This window comes from Saccostrea cucullata, unplaced genomic scaffold (assembly GCF_032062105.1).
Source record: "Saccostrea cucullata isolate Sc308-1 unplaced genomic scaffold, CSIRO_AGI_Scuc_v1 ctg99, whole genome shotgun sequence".
Classification (NCBI taxonomy): domain Eukaryota; kingdom Metazoa; phylum Mollusca; class Bivalvia; order Ostreida; family Ostreidae; genus Saccostrea; species Saccostrea cuccullata.
The window spans coordinates 117,083-135,075 of record NW_026939269.1 but is presented as its reverse complement, the minus strand read 5'-3'; the positions used below and the strand labels follow the sequence as shown (position 1 = coordinate 135,075).

At 31.4% G+C, this 17,993-nt stretch overlaps 1 protein-coding gene across 5 annotated transcripts; it reads right to left on the bottom strand.

Annotated features, from left to right (window-relative positions):
* Nucleotides 1–183: 183 nt before the first annotated feature.
* LOC134252669 (failed axon connections homolog) lies at nucleotides 184–9,154 on the bottom strand. Of its 5 annotated transcripts, none has more exons than XM_062735155.1 (9): nucleotides 9,098–9,133; nucleotides 7,031–7,084; nucleotides 6,542–6,664; nucleotides 3,647–3,773; nucleotides 2,341–2,403; nucleotides 1,843–2,039; nucleotides 1,389–1,582; nucleotides 1,025–1,141; nucleotides 184–563 (listed from the first exon to the last, which is right to left on the bottom strand). In XM_062735155.1, the coding sequence occupies exons 3-9, from the start codon at nucleotides 6,637–6,639 to the stop codon at nucleotides 466–468; spliced, it is 894 nt and encodes a 297-aa protein (XP_062591139.1). In that variant the 5' UTR covers nucleotides 6,640–6,664; nucleotides 7,031–7,084; nucleotides 9,098–9,133; the 3' UTR covers nucleotides 184–465. The 5 variants fall into 5 exon arrangements, with proteins under 5 accessions (XP_062591139.1, XP_062591138.1, XP_062591141.1 ...); XM_062735154.1 differs by lacking the exons at nucleotides 7,031–7,084; nucleotides 9,098–9,133 and adding exons at nucleotides 7,229–7,483; nucleotides 7,871–8,043 and having other exon boundaries at nucleotides 6,542–6,680; XM_062735157.1 differs by lacking the exon at nucleotides 7,031–7,084 and having other exon boundaries at nucleotides 9,098–9,154.
* Between the last annotated feature and the right edge of the window lie 8,839 nt (nucleotides 9,155–17,993).

The window sequence follows — 17,993 nt, the reverse complement described above, 5'->3', positions numbered from 1 at the left end:
ATCCACTTTGGAAACTTAAGATAGTAATTTTAAAGGACATTTATACTTGCCATGATATATGTAATATAACGCACGGCCATGTCATCGTTCTGAGATTCGAAAATAGTAATTTTTATTATAAAATTTGTGACCTTAATTTGTGCGAAAAACCATGTGAGCTTAAAAAGTTTGTTGAGCTGTATACATAAAGCAGGGTTGATCAAATAGGTTTGCTATGTTGCAGCAAAAATATTTATCTTTAAAAAACATAAAATGATACAATTTACATCCCATGAATGTTCAAGCAGGCATTGATTAAAATAATGACGAATAAATACATGTAGTTGATACCAAAATCACAATGAGATCCTCATCTAATATACCAATGTTGAAATATTTGCAATAACATAAGAAAAATAACTGTTATTTATGGACAACAGACAACAAAAAACCATCATTGTACAATATAATTTAGTTTAAAAAATTCTAGGTGTCTTTAGCTGGAAATAACACGTTATCATTCCAGTCCTTCCATAATGCACTTTTCATCCGTTCGCAGTAGTCACACAAGTTAGAAAATTCATCTGAAATGAAACATATAAATACTGAAATAAACAGCTTTTGATTATCTCTTACCTTTTTTTGAAAATTAGATTTTAAAATGAAGTTGCCTCATTACATCCACAGTTTATTTTAGATTTCATTACAGCATCACTTATATTGTAGATGTCAAATATCCAAATAGAGGTATTGAAATCATAAATATTTTTAGTGATTTTTTAAAACTTTTTCTAATTTTTAGTGAAATGTTTATTTCAAGTTTAATTTTACCAGATTTTCAGAACTTTCAGCGTCAAATAATGGATATATTCTTTAGACAAGTACACATTATTTTTATCTTTTTCTAAAGAGTATTTTATTCATTAATATTTTTTTTTTACTATAATGAGTTTTTTAATTGAGAAACAACACAAAAATCTTATTTAAACGACAAAAAAAAAAACAACAAACAAACAAACAAAACAGAAATATATTAATGTTCTACCTTTTAACATTATGTTTGGCTCAGATTCTGGTAAATGCCAAAGAAATTGAGATAACTGTGCAAATATACTGCAATCCACGGAAGAAACCTTATCACCAAAGAAATATTTTTTTGTTCCTGAAAATAAAAATATTAACGTTTAAAAAATCATAAACAGAGAAATATGACGTTATCTTATTTTTATTAGTGTATACATAGCTGTTTTTCTAAACAGCGATTATAAGTATCTGATAACTGCAATTTTGGTTCTTTTTTTCCTTTTATTAAAACTATCTCTAGTTATAACCATAAGAATTTTTTAAACATTTAGATATGAAAATCTGCAAATCATATTTGCCTTTTTTTAAAAACCTTTCTAAGTTACCTAGGAAATTAGACAATGCCCGGAAATCTTTTCTCAGAATGTTCATTAACTCTGGCTTCGTGTGTCTCCCAACTCCTTGTGTGTAAGTTGCCCTTTTCTGGATATATTTAGCGACAGACAGAGCCAGGAGTCCCCAGTTTGCTTGTTTTAAACATTTCTTGTTATCAAAGGCCCATCGCCAATGGACCATCAACCTGGTAAAGTGTCACAATCCTACTGCTAAAGGCATGCATATCATTAAACGGTAGCATTTAAAAATGATGTACAGAAAGTGATCGCAAACCTGATAAACGAAGTGATCCTATTTTTAATATAAATTTTTCAAGTACATGTACATGTCTATTCTTCAAAAAAAGAGTTCTGATATGCTTTTTAATTTCCGTTTATGCGGGCAGTAAAAGCATTAATATTTTTCTTATACATTTTTGCAGCATTGGATTATATTATCTCTCACCAATAAGTATGTTCATCCACCATTCGCTGGAATGACGTCCCTATGGCTCTTTCTGTTGTGGACAGATGGTCGTCTATGTCAACATTCAGTTCTTCTGTTAGGTACTCCATACAGAGCTGAGAGTCTCCCATAGCCTTCCCATTGTATTCCATCCATGGCACTTTACCCTTCGGTCCGAGTTTATAATCTCGAACTATCTATATATGTACAATTATATTAGCATATGGATCATAATTTTGTGAAATAAAAATCTGCAATAAGGCTCTCATGGGCAGTATAGAAGAGAATATTTCATCGGAACCGTATGAAAATATGCAATATGAAAACCATCTACCCTTGCGTTTTCACAAAATTACTGTTTTTACAGATGATAAAAGATTTTTAAAAAATCACAATTCAATTTCAAAGGATGAAATTCCTCAAGTATAACATAGGAAGATAATTAACAGTTTTCAATCTCAAAAAGGCCATTCAATAAGAAGAAGAGCAAAAACAGACCTCCGCAACATAAGAGTCTGGATCACCTGCGACCGAGGAGTGAGCATCCCCTACCGACCACACCTTGTAATTATCGAGAAAAAACGAGATAAAAAAAAGTAGACAATTCAGTGTGAAAATAATGGACGTAAAATTAGTACAAAAAATGTCAGTCAGTATTAGACTCAATAATAGGTTTTATTTGCTGACAAGCTCATCGTATCGACCCAAATAATTGCGATATAACTACTTTAAACGAGACTGCTGATATCCTTGTTTCATCAACTTGATTAGCAAAAACTTGTCTCGTTTTAGAACTATCTCATACGTAGAGCATGCTCTTGCATATCGAATCCACTGACAATGCGCTAAAGGGCGTGTTACTATATAAGGTAGGGTAGTGGACGATCGAAAAGTTGAAGTCATTATATTCATTATAAATCTTGCCTGTTAAGTTACCATTAAAGGCTTTTCCTAGTAAAATGTTCAAATATGAAACATATGTTTCAGGTTGTGAGGTATCTTTTTTGCGAGTTCACTGGCATATATTGAGTTGAAATATGATTTTATTGGAAGTAACTATTGTTAATTGATGACACTTTGTCGATTTACCAGTTTCGAAATGTCGATTTGCAGGCAACATCAATTGTTTTCCTTTCATTAAAAAGTTTTAAATAAATTCTGCTTTATGTGCATGCAAAAATAGGTCAAAGGGGCGAAATTGGCACCCGTGGGTATTCCAATAGATTGTTTGAAAAACTGATCTCCAAAAAATTCAGTGATACAGTCAATCAGAAACTCCAACATCTTTTTTTTATATATCAATTTTAGAGTACTTTTGTGTACAATCAGAATGCTTTTAAACAAAATACAAAGCAAATGCTCAATGATATGCTATCTTTATTCCCTTTGAGGGAGAAACTACGGACGTACTCTGCTTAAGCATTATTTTAGAAATGGTGCAAATCATATATGGATTCGATCTTGAAAATCCCAAAAGACTTATAAATAATTTAGAATCACAACTTTTTTTATAAGTCATGAACTCCAAAAGAGCACCACTTTTTTTCTATACTTCATACAACAATTCCTCACGACAAATTGAAGACTCTAGTTTCAGAATCTTTTTTTATATATCATACATGTAACATGGACAACTATTTCCTGAATGAAAAAGGATAATGGATATTTTCGTTTCTTGTTCTTGGTCCAACAACGTTTTAAGTAACCTTGATAAAAATCACTCACTTCTAACCAAAGACACTCTGAAAAACATATAACGAACAGTAGTCAAGCGCAACGTCCATTGGGAAATTTCTATACTTACTTGGTAAGGGATGCCTGCCATTTTTAGAAATGTTTCTAGTTTGATAATGAATGGTGACAAGCTAGGAACATAGGGCCCTTTTCCACAATGGTGTAAAAGTACCACGTCCTTGGGAAACGATTGAATTCTGGAGTAAGAAAATAAGAAAACATGACATATTTTTATTGTTTTCATCTTGATATTTCAAATGAACTGTTAAAATTACAATCGTAATATCATCGCAACGCCATTACTCTTATGCAGCGTAATATATCTTTCTCAAGTATACTCTTCAAAAAAAGAAAGGCATCGTAGAATTTAAGTGACACATTGAACATAAACATTATTTAGTAAAATGATGCATTGATAAAACAGAAATGTGGTAAGCAACAGGAATACTATCTAAATGTCATAATTACTCAGCAATTTTAAAATTATAGTCAGTTTAAGACTATTAAAGATCAATATCTGGTATGCCCCCCGCAGACACAAATGATAGCCACAAACGGCATCTAATGGAAGCAAATGTGTATAATAAAAACTGTATAGGAATACTCTCCCACTCCAAATGTAGAACTTAAGTCAGCTGTTGCAGAGCCTGGGGATGCGATTGTCTTTGGCAAATCTTGTCAATTCATTTTGTCCATTGCTGTTTAATTTGGATTAAATCTAGCGATTTAGATGACTGTGACTGAAACAGGTTGTTGTTTTTTGCAAGAATAGGTGTGTCAAACGAGCCATATGTGGCTGTGTATTGTGAGATTGCGATACGGCTCTAGGATGCTGCGAAATTGAATGGGTATGTATAGGTAGAACATGGTTAGAATACCTTTTTCCACCAAAGTCCATTGAATTTGAACCAAATCAATCTTACTATCTCATAATACCATTTTCCATATCATTACACTACCACCACCAACTTTTTTAACGTCCTGGAGGCAGTTACCTATATTACCTTGATTAAAAAGCATTAGCACTCTTAAACTTATAAGAGGCTTTCAGATAAACATTCTTGTTAACCAAAATGTTCAGCAGTGATGCTGTGGTCATACTCTATTCATCTGAGATCTTTGAAGTCGATATTTGGGGTGTTGTGGGGTCGGAACAATGGCATGAATAATCCACTTGCAATAATTCGTAGTCAACTGAAAACGGTCTCGTTCGATGACCTGTGCAGTTCAGGGATAGCTAATGCTTAAGATGACGTCCTTGCATTACATTCATGCAATTTGTATAATCCTCGGAAGTGATGCTGTGCTGCTGATGTCACACGTAGTCTACCATATTTTTTGCGAATATTGGGTGTTCAATGTTAATGGTTTATGTTTTATAGGTGAGATGTCGTCTGTGTGTAACATTTTCTTGCAATTGTCTATTTGATAATGAATGGTTTTCCTTTTTGACAACATTCAGATGCAGCAATTTTAGGAAGCGTCATTTTTAAGATAAAACCAGTGTAAAAGTACCCCGCTTTTGATAGCCCCTTTGTAAACTGAAGGAATTCCATCGGAATTCAACAAATGAAAATTAAGAAAACTTTTGGGGGAAATTTTGCAAAATCTGTTTTTTGTCTGTGATATTTCAATATGTAAAGTTAACAATTGCATTAAAAAATCATATGAATTTCACTCGAATACATCGTATCAATACAAAAATAAAAGGTACGACAAACTATCATACATTTTTCAGGGCATTGTTCCTACTATACGTTTCTTTTTTTGAAGAGTATATCATCAGAATACCCTGGTATGAAAATGTTGAGAACCTGCTTAGAAATCAATGTTGTTATAATGTGGCAGCAATGTCAATATGTCAGATTCAAATGTGTTCGATTGTCACACCAGATCCCACTGGTCTTGCCAATGAATGAAACTGGTCGTTTTATTTTCGGAGCAGAGTCATATTTGAGAAGCAGAAAAGCAGATGATTTCACGTTCCTGTAAGATTTCGAACTCAAATTACAATTTCTATTTCATGTTGTATAATTCTGAGAAGTTATAGTCATAATTTTGAGAAGCTATGGGAAGCTTAATCTCTATTGGAAAGGAAATTCGGACAGATATTTATCTGACCATATTCTTTTCCATGAAGGTACAATTAAGTGGCTATATATTTTTACTTTGAAATTATCTTCCTAGTTTTCTTATGAAAACAGATGCAATAAGTTCTTTTCAATTTCTGTTCTAGAAGCTCTGAAAAAGACGACTGACCGATATTTCTATCCAGCACAGCGAGGTATACAGGTATACATTAGCTATCTGTGAATTAGAAGATCGTTTGCTCTTTCATTTACTGCAATTTTCACTTATCTCAAGTTTCAAAATGACAATAAACCTAGATATGAAGTATTGATTCTGGCTGTCAAAACCCTAAGATAGATAATAATTCTTGGAAAATTCAGAGAGATTTTCATGTATATATTTCAAATTGATTTTAAGACACATTACTACCTAGAAGTATCATCTATACCTTTTTCTACCTAAACGGTGTAACTTAACAAAATTAAACAACTTCAAAATGTGAATTTTTGTGTACCTGAGCTTTCAACTCAGGTGAGCTTATGTTAGGTTATGTGCACATATAATTTAAAGATGTATTATCTAAGTAATTTTGTTCTCTAATCACAAGCAAATTATTTATATATGCAGGTATAAGTTCCAAATAAATAGAAGTCATTTTGTGGTTTAAAATCAAATGTGTGATAATTCTTTGGTACTAGTAATTCAAAAGATTTAGAATTTTGGCATTTCATAAACACTTTCCATGTCTGCTCATAATTTAAAATTATTTCCTTTCTTCATCTAGAAATTTGACTTCTTTTGATGAACAGAATATTAAAAGAAAAAATTAGACATGAGATAATGTTGTTGAGAAATGAACATTTCCATATTTCATCAGAGATGCAGAAACTCTTACCCTTTAGAATTTCTACGTAGTTTTGTTATCCCGAGGAGGAGTATCGTACAGACGATGGCGACCACAGCTAGTAACAAGGAGGGGATCTCTGGAGCCATTGCATCCGACAGCCACACTCGTCACCTGAAATAGAACTGATCTTTAAACGATAAAGACAAAGCATATAACGGGCCGAAGGATGGGTACCCGGATTTAGCATAAAAGACACAAAACATATATTGTTTGTTTATAGTAGCAATAAGAAATGCCAAAATAAAATTTAACCCATATTTTTTAAACCTCTAGAGTGGTTTCTTCAATCTGCAAAAAAAATATATATATCGGTATTCTGTATGCATTAAAAAACACACATTTTCTCTTCTTTGAGTGAATTAGAACAAAAACCAGTTAATGTTAGTGATATATATATATAAGTTATATACAATGTAAATTAAGGAGAACTTCTAAATGTAACAAAATCACAGAAACAAAAAGAGTTATGAAACTTACAGATAAGAAGGAAGGCTTCTGTTTCTGTTCCCTTGCCTCAATATAATCGTAAACCTTCTCATAAAAAAATAAATAAATAAAATATGTTTTTCCTTCACAAAAATGCACTTTAACAAAAATGCAGATTGGTATGTAATCCGTGAGCATAACTTTAAGTTAAAGATATTTTGAAAATAAATGAATTCTTTATAATCTTACCTTTAAATGTTCAGAAGAATGGAGATATGAGATTCATAAAACATTCATATAGATACACATCGGAATTTAAAGTGAAATCTTCTACCAGCATTATACGCACCAGTGACTCAAAACAGTGTAACAATTTCAACTGAACAATATTGGCTTCCCACAATATTTTTATTAAAATAGAAAATTTGGCGTTATGTCTTAAAATATATTAAGTACAACCTACATGGGTGTGGATTATTCTAGCTAATAAGTTATGATACTGCACTTGATGACCAGTAGGCCATTCCAAGTTTTTTTTTCTATGTTTAGCGACCGCGTGCGCCTTGTTTTTTGACACCCCATATGAGAAAAAACACACAACAAAAGGAGTCCTGAAATTGATGAATTTAGTCGAAATTTTTTTAATTTTGTACATTTCTCCAAATAATTCTGTACAGTAAGTTATATTGGGTGTATTGTAAGCATTTAATCCGTTGTTTTTGCTTTAAAATAGATATTTCTTGTATTAAAGCAGTTTAGTTAGATCAAATCATTTGAAGGACGTCATTTTTATGAATTTTAAGCTTGTGTTTTATGTTTTGGCTTGTGTGTTTTTTGCGAATAGGTAGGTAGGTTTTTGAAAGATGAGTGGACGCTAAACAGAGAAAAAACTTGGAATGGCCTTATAAAAGATATATTAGAAGTCAATCTTCCACAAAATTAAAAGCTTCTCTGGTCGATTTCACTCATGAAGGTAAATTGGTAGATATACCCACAAGCAAACTTTATTTTCGATAACCATCCTTGGATTACTAATGTATTCAGCTATGTTTGTGTCTTGCTATGATTGCTTAAAACAAACTACATGTACTATTTATCATCAAGTTACTTTTTAAGAATATATCTGTCAAATTAAATCAATTTGTATCATTTGATATACAGTGTGTATGTATCGAATACAGTGCTATATTGTTTGGAAAAAAAAATAAACATGATTATGTATATATGAATAATATGAAATAATTTCTAATGCGTTACAGTCGTTTTGTACTAATAATATTTCACGTGTTATTCTAGGAAAATTATTTAACGACAATTAACAATTTTTTTCAGTTATCAGCAATATTTCTCATAGATTCATATTCAAACAAGTAACCTGAATCTCTAAGACTTTTCCACAATGTTACAAAAATATGCAAAATTTTGTATAAATCGCACATATTTCTAAATGTTTAAGTGGCTCATATTACTTTTTTAATTTCAATTCAAAATCAGTCGAAAGATATTTATCAGTCCATGCATCAAATTCATGTTTGCGTCATGTATCCTTAAGTCTGGTTTTAATGATTAAATTACTGATAAATGTGAGAAATCTCCCTTTCTATTTGTGTTTCTAAGTAGTTAAACATGACCGAGGTGTTACAGTAGAAATGAAAACTTTCTGTTCCAGGTTTTTAACGGAAAGATGTTATACATGTTAAATGTAGGATGGATCACAGTAAAATAATAATTAAGTTAAAATGACCGGAAAGGATTCAATTTAAGATTAAAAGACATCATAAAATCTTTTTTTATGGCAGCTTAAAAGCGGTATTGAAAATGAATTATCAATTCTGAATAATCATGAAAATCTATACATTCCTAATATAATATTCCCTATGTAGGGTTTTCAATGTACATTCATGAATTCAGGTGATTAGCAATATAAACATCAATTACGTAACATAAACGCACACCTATATAGAGGACAAAGAGCTTCTAAAATTTCGTCGAGTTACTGTAGGAAAAATTTCATTTACAACTTGTTGCAGTCATACAGAAAGGAAATAAACAGTGCATTCCTATGCTGTATGATTTTCAATACAAGAATTTTGGATAGAAATGCAGGTTCGGACTTACCTTAAAACTCTTCTATCATCTTTAGAGATTGCATTTTTTAAATCACGTAAGGTTTTGTTTGTAGGTTTATCAGATATCGCGCATTATACTTTTTTTTCTACATTAGAGCGCCCTTGAAGATATGCTTATTCATTCATGTCAGTCGACGCTTTTAAAAATCAGTAGTGAGGGATGGGTCGACTTTTTTTAAAAGATTTTAAATTTATTTTTCTCTAATAGAATTCTTTAATTTTGGAATAAATATTTTCATCTTAGGCAACAAATTATTCTATTCCCATGCATATTTGATTTGCAAGCGCGTTGGCGAAATATTTCTTTCAAATCGACGTTCTTCTTAGGAATTTTTGGAGTGTCAGGTCAAAGTGCCATTTAACGTGTAGGGTGTAGGTGCAGACATTGGTTCTTCAATGTGTATTTTTCTTCTTTTAGGATCAGTTTAAACTGCAAATATTTCATAGGTGCTATGTACATCAATCTTGCACTAAAACTCGTGTTACTTGGTGTATAGAGTCTCTTGTAAACTTATCAAATTTACTACTTTTTTCGTCTTTCTTTAAATTTTAATAATATTAATCATTTTAACTGCAAAAAGACAGACATTTAAGAGATGTTATGCGAGTTAAATGAATTTAAAAAAAAATGAAGTGCGCTTTATGTATCCTGACTATTTAAAAAGAATATTAAATTTTACCGAATACAACCAATTATACGTTAACATAATAAGGAAATATCTGGGCGAACGTTTGAATTAAATAATGGGGGAACACAACATTTTTAAAATTGATTCAATTTGCCTGTCCGTTCTCTTCTTTCAATGAGACTTAGAATTTTCAAATTATATCACTGAATTTTTAGTTCCACTTTGAATAATATACCCGTTTATAGTAAATTTAAAAAAAAATCCTGGATAAGAAAACTAGGTTTTGCGTTTCCATATGGTTGCAATGACCACATAAATGATAGAGGAAAATTTTCAAGCCCACAAAATGAATTTGATGGAACTTTTTAACAACACATCAAGAGATGTAGGCGTAGTAATGGACATCGATCATCCAATAGACCAATTTAAATATACATGATGACTTGACGTACAATCGCATCATAGTAAGTCATCATTTCATTCGCACTTAAGTTAACTCGATTCCTTTAAGATTTTTCAATGGAATATTTAAAGAACTTAAGAAAGTCCTTATCGGATTTTTGAACTGCAGAATACAGAATGATGTTTATGGATGTTGCTCAACACATACTAGTAATTCCTACACTTCATCGTTACGAACAAAAATACATTGCAGGCGTCTTGCGACTAACCCTTATCATTATTCCTAAAAAAAATTTAACTCCTGTTAATGAGAAACAGCATTATCTAAAATTCAAAAAATTAAAGTATTCATGTTTCTCATAAAGCTTGATTGTTATAGATAACTATTAACGTCTTTTTTTTTTCAAGTAAAATATCCAAATATGAAACAAATGTGTTTTAACTCTATGCCATCTTTAAACACAAGCTCACCGAAATATATCGTATCACATAAGAATGGAAAAACCCCATTGTTAATTGTCACTATGTCAGTACGTCGTCGATAAACTAGTATCTAAATGTCGAGTTGAAGACCATAGCAAGTGTTCTCTTGTTTTCACGAATAAGATTTTGGACAAATTCTGCTTCATATGAATACAAAATTAGGTCTGTTAATAACGGGAAATGTTGCAATTTGCACCCTTGGGGATTTCAATAGATTGTTGGAAGACCTGGTCTCCAAAAACCGCATAGATATTGTCAATCAGAAACTCGAGCATTTTTTTAATGTCAACTTCAGAGTACTTGTGTGTACTATCAGTATGTTTGTTATTAAGATAATTTTGCAAATGACCAATGACCAGGTAAGTAAATTTACGAGTTCCATTTTATTGAAAAAGCACCTGTCAATGATTTCAAAAGCCTGGTCTTAGTTTATCCTGCGGAATGGTTGTGTATAAAGTTGAAAAGTCGTAAGTTTTTAAGCTGTTGATTTTGGTAAAATCTTGTTATTTCAAATTATCCAAAGGTTCCTTAGAATTTTTAAGAATCCACATCTGATATACACCACTTCTTGAATATATTGTTGCTCAGCACCCTTGAAACTTCTTCGTTACTGTTAATATCTTAGTCAGAAGAAAAGAAACAGGCTTGGTTGAATATTTACTGGAACCCGCTATGTTTAAATGATTTTTATGAAGGTTCAGAATCCAATAGGCCCTATAGATATGGTATATAATTCAAATTCATTTTGGTTGTTTGGATAAAAAGATTCAAAACTGATATATGTTTTTGAAGAATTTCTTCCTTAGAAAGGGAACTACACTCATGTGTTAGTATAAGTTGGATTACCACTTGTAGAATTAAATCCAAGTTTCGTCTAAAATCCATTTTATGTAATGAGCCTTACTAACAAAGAAAATGATGTTCCTTGCTTTGTCAACAGGGACCAGTACGTACTGATCATGTAATCTAGTATCTAATTCTTTATTCACTTCTAGATTATTGAATACTGTAGGATAGAGGGTTTTCATATTGTCCCTCAATCGTTTAATATGCGATTTCAATATAGATCTGATACATTTAATCCATTCTGGCAAAGTGTCAACGTCTTCTTTTTCATATCTGGCCCATCAGCTGGTGTAATTTTCAACAGAATCCATAATATTTATGAAATTCCGACGCCATTTGAAGGATCGGGGCTCCCTATATTTAGGACCTTTCAAAATTAGTGATCTAAGGTTCTCATTTTTAACTGCATTTACATCACCAGTAATAATGTGTCCAGCAGGACTATAGTTATAGGTTGAAGAAGAACATAAACACAAATATAGAGGATTTTGTTTCAGATATTCGATATCCAGGTCCTGTAAAGTTTTCTTGTAAATAAAAAGTTTGGAAGCAAAAGTCCATATATATTTGTAGGAAATACAAGGTGTAGTCTTTAACTTGAAATATCGTGGAATACAAGACTGGGCCTTTTAGTGATAAAGAATATTCCAAATATCACGAGAAAATAAAAAAATAAATAGAACTAATGTTCCAACAAATTAGGAACCACTTGTCAACATTTTTGTAGTCTTTTCCAAAAAACTGACATCAATTTTCCAACAAATTAGGAGCTTATATTGATCCTTTAATAGCCTACCTGTGTTTATTTTTTATGAAGCAGATTTTTTTTTCTCGAAAACCGCTATAAGAGTAAATGTAAAAGAAAACATTGTCCTTCAACTCGACATCAAGATATATCAACTAAATTACATCAGTTGTATGTCTACTCGATACATCACCACAGAGCCTGTCGCAGCTGTGTCATATTGGGTGTCAAATACGTACTATAGACGATAAGGGCCAGAAAAAGTACCAAATTATCTGACAAACGAGATGTCTTCAACTTTTCCATTGTCAGTACAGTATTTCTTATTTATGAAGTAAATTATATTCCGCTGTTACCTATATATGTCGTTGACGTTTCCCAAGGTAATTATACGATCCCCAAGAGCGTGCTCTGAGTACAATTAATTTTAAAGCAAAGCAGGCTGCTGCATGGCTAAAATGTTGATGTAAAGGGATATCAACAACCTGGATGGGAAAGTCAGCATTTCGTAACGTCTATGATTATTATATTGATATAGTAAGCAGATATGTTTGGCAATTGTTATTACCTTTTTTCTATACTAAAATTGTCTTCCCTCCTGTCTGATCATACATACGGCTTACTGCCAATTGACAGGTCAACAGGGGATGGTTACCCCTCACTGGCATCTGATCTCATCTGTAAAATTTATTGGAACTGTGTTTTATGTCGTGCATATTCCCAGGTTTATATTGTTTCTTTTGTATTGAAAACTTTTCGTTTTGTTCACCTTCATTGTAAACAAATTTCATTTTTCAAATTCCAACAATTGAATGTCCTATAAAGTAATAATTTTTTTTATAGGAAATGTATGGTATTTCATAATAATATTTAGTAAAGAACTATATGCGGTATATTGCATATGTTTGACCCCACAAAAGTCAAATTTTGAAAACTTCCTGAAATGTGCAATAAATTGTACGAGAAATATAAGTTAACAGAAAATATTATAGTTCCAGAGCAGTGTATTCACAATTTCTGTTTTTATGACGTCACAAACTAGTCCGATTTTATATCCTTTTTCAGAAAGAGTACAAAATGGACAAAATTTCAACAATTTAAGCTTTAAAATTTATAGAGCGCATGTGTGTTCAGGAACAATATTGACATATTTCATTGATATTATCATTCTACATATTATATCAAAATATTTATCCTGAACACACATGCGCTCGGTGACTTTTATTTAAAATATCGACGAAATATGTACATTTTTCTGCAAAATTCATAAAAACTGAAATTTACGTCATATTTGTGACGTCATTACGTACATATGACGTCATTACTTATGAAATTATTCAGTGCTTTGAAGTCAGCATATACTCCCCTGTTTAAGGACTTAATTAAATATTACTCCATCAAAGTTTGATTTTGGGGGGCAAATGTTGGTTAATACCGCATATAGTTCTTTGTACTTATGATATCAGATAAAACATGCACGTTATTTGTTACAGAAGGAAAAATATCATGATCAAAAATAAAATCATGTTTATATTAAAACAGAAACATAAAGTTTGCTGTCAAAAAAGAATTATTTTCTGTTCATTTCAAGCTCTTTCTGGTTACAAGGGGTGACAGTTTATACTCGGAGAACCTGGACATACTGTAAATTACGTGTACCTGCTTTACATTCGCATTCTTTACATGCTTTAGCTGCACTCCAGTTGCATTGATATGTAATGAACCTTATACCCGTATCAGTTATGCAATGTGAGAATATTAAGGACGGTGTCATATATTTCAATGCATCGCTTAAAAAAATATTTACATTACATATCGCAATAGGCTCTAAATAGATAACGCGACGTATATAGATATTGCTTGATTTTTAAAAGTTTTGTACGATAAGGATTTCTTATGCATTTTGTCCACGCGAACAGAAAAAAATTGGAATACAACAAACAAGGACTTGTACATCAGAGATAGGATCAGGCGTCATGGAGAAGTAAGCATACCCTGCCGACCGGTCACACACCCATAAACTCGATTCTTGGGTAATCATATATCCGTAGGTAATTCAGTTTAGAAATAATGACCTAACTTCGACAAATTCTCACTCAGCGATAGAGTGAAACTGCAAACAAGGTCAATTTATCGACCACAGAACTGTTGTGTCTTTATATGAAATTCATAATATCCTTGTGTCATCAACTCTTTTGCCATGTAAAAGCCTGCTGCTTCGTTTTAGAAACTGTTCGTAAGTTAAAAAAAAATGATCTAGTGTGCTAAATCGACTGAGAGATATAATCCCCATAAGCAGTTGATAGTGTATATCGCTACATATTTGTTTCGTCTTTGGTGTTGTTGTTTTACTTCCCTCTCGAGAAATTTTCACTCACATGGAGACGCGACCACTTGCCGGTGGAGGACTGCAAATTAAAACCTATATTCTACAATTAGGGCCATTGAGCAGTAGATTTTTTTTTTTTCGTGACACCATCTACTGCATCTAGAGACCTCCATTTATGAGGTCTCTTACGAAAGACTGGTCTCCACGTCCCGAAGTGGGATTCGAATCCGTGACGATAGGATCAACTCCTCATTCCGTGACTCTAAAGCTGCTCAATTTTAACCATTGCTCTAGGCGGGCAATTATTGCTACATAAATAAAAAATATGAACGATACAAAAGTTGAAGTCATCACGTTTATCTTAATAAGTTTACGTCTAAGTCAGACTCTTTTGAGTCTTATATGTTGAATTGGCGGTGAAAGCAAGAGACTTTAAATAATTGAAAGTATTCTTCATACGAATTCGAAAACAGGTCTGCTAATAAATGGGTACAATTATTACCTGTAACAATTCTAAAAGTTTGCTGGAAGACCTGGTCTACAAAACCTATAAGCTTACATAGATACTGTCAATGAGAAACTCGGCCATATTTAAATATCAACCCTGGAGTACTTGTGTGTAAAATCAGAATGTTTTTAACAAATAGGTATACAGATAACTATTGAAAAGGTATACAAAGGTCTTTACAATGCAAGTTCTATTTTTGTGAATGAAACAGTTGTTTATGAATATGATGTCAAAAAGTCTTGTCTTTTAATTTGTCATGGGAAATGGTTGTATAAGGTGTTGAAAAGTTGTACCTTTTGAAGTTATCGATATTATTAGGATATAGATGAAATTTAAAATAGTGTTCATTCTTTTAAAAAAGAAAGGCAAATCTGTAAACTGGGCAGAAAATACGGAACCCTGGAAATTGCAGAGGTAGAATCAGGTGCCTCAGAGGTATAAGCATCCCCTGTCGATCGGTTACAGTTATCGTGATGCCTGTGGTTGATCCGATAGACGGAATAATTCTTAGTTATTTAATTTAGTTTACAACAATGGCCTAACGTAAAGTGTGAGATATATCAGACAAAAAATAGCCTAATGATAGGTTATACATAGGAATAAGTTGTGTTTGCTATTAAAGTTATTTCAAAGTGCTGAAAAGTCATACGCGATAAGTGTTGAAGTAATTGATTTTTTTTTGGGGGGGGGGGTGATTTGTCAGAGTTCATGTTTTTTTAAAAGTATTCACACATCTGAATAAAACATCTGTTAAATCTATTAATCCCGACTTTTCTTCACTGATATTGTTTAATTAATATTTCGGTGAGGGGCAAAACAGGGCTTAGTAGAACATTTTGTAATATCTGTTACCGCTATCATTTTGTAAATTTTGAATTTACTAGGGGGAGGTTTTTTTGCATTTACCTCCTCCTAGTAAATTCAAAATTTACAACATGATACCGCTATGTATCTTTGTAATAATTTTTATGAAAGTCAGGAATCCAATGTAGGTATGGTAATTCAAATTTTGAATATCATTAATACTGTAAAGCACTTTATATTCGCGAGAACTTTTATTTTCGCGTAATAAAGCGAGACAGTCCTCTCGCGAAAAATTCATTCTCGCGTTTATTAGCATTCCTTATGATAAGATAGAGCAAAACCACAATTCGTGAAAATTTTGTCTCCCTAATAGAGTTTTAAAATGACTATCTCGTGAAAATAAGGGGTCACGAAAATTTAGTGATCTACAGTATCCTAAAATGACTATATGATTTTAAAAGGTCTTGCCCTTATAAAGGATGGTGGGTTGGGGGCAACTTTTTTCCAAACATAACTTTTCACTGCTGACAGTGTTCATTTAAAAGCGGGTTGCCCTTTTTTGTTACAGTATAGTCATATAAAGGAAATTGTGTATGAATAAAATTTGGTGATGGGAGAAGTTAGATCCTACATACCCCCTCCCCCAACACACATAAATAATAAGGAAAACAAAATTAAGGCAGCTCATTTATTTTCTTCAAAGATTCAAAATTACAACCTATTCATAAATATCTATGCATTTACATAATACTCTTTTTTTACACTTAGGATTACAAAAGCATAACCTTTGGAATATATATTCACACTTAAAATAATTCTTTTTCAGTGAAGCAAATTGACATTTTTTCTTTGTTAGTTTATATTTTGTGCTAGAATTTAATATGAAACAACCATTTTAAAAAAATCATTCCTAAGTACATATTAAAGTTATGATCCCTGTTAAAGTTTATCTATGGCACATTTATATAAAAATATTTGAGTTTACATCTCACTCACAATAATGATACATATCTAGAAAACATAAGCACCAAATTATTTAAGATATAAAACTGGCATTCAAAAGTAAAACCTGTGTTAGCACATTTGATCACAATCAATTTTCAAGGTATAAAAAAAATCAACATTTTTTTTTGGTTCATATAAAAATGACTTGCAACAAACATTACAATTATTAATTAACTCTCTTTCCCTTGATTTTGATTAACTTATCATTAATTTATTCTCTTGTATACTTGTAAACCCGAGTAAAGCACATTTTTGGTTTCTCAGGCACCGCCGCATCACTTCAAAAACGGCCGTATTTCAATTTTCAATTTTATTGAACACAATTTTCATGCTTTCAATTTTCTACAGTGATGTGATTTTCATATATTTCCCTATTTTATGTTAACTTTTAAATAAATGTTTTAACATTATTTTAAGTTAAAAACTATTATAACAAACTTCAGTTATGAACTTATCATTTTAATGCATACTTTACTGTATTTATATTTTTACTTGTAACAATAAAGCTCATATCTGATTGCATGTACTTAATAGTCTTTTCTTCATTTAATTTTTTTAAATACATAACTGACTCCAAACATTTGAAATTATTTTTTAAAACACACACAAGGCATGAGAATTAAAACATTGTGAAAACCAACTGAACATGTACACAAATATTTTTTGTTTAATTATGGAAGACAATTCATTGCAATTAAGATCAATATTTTCAAAATTTCATTAAAAAAGGTACAACACAATATTTTTTATTTTGGAAAATCAAGTTAATTAACCAATAGAATTCATTATAAATAAATACAGTGTATGTCATGGTGTGATGTAAAAATTATGATATAAAACATAATACAATTTAGATTCATGTGTATCTAAAATTCTAACAAAAATATGTTATTTAGTTAGGAATGTATATAAAAATGGAATAGTAATCTTTCTGATTTCAAGCTAAAACAATTGAACACATGACCACAATTTACAATTAAATTAAGGCAGATTTATTTTTTGAAAAATTAATGCAATTTATATATCACAGACAAAACAGTTTCAATATCACTTCCATGGAAATTATTTCTCCTGATATAATACAATGCAATCACAGGGGCCAGTAAAATACTGTTTGACTTTACATAAACACTA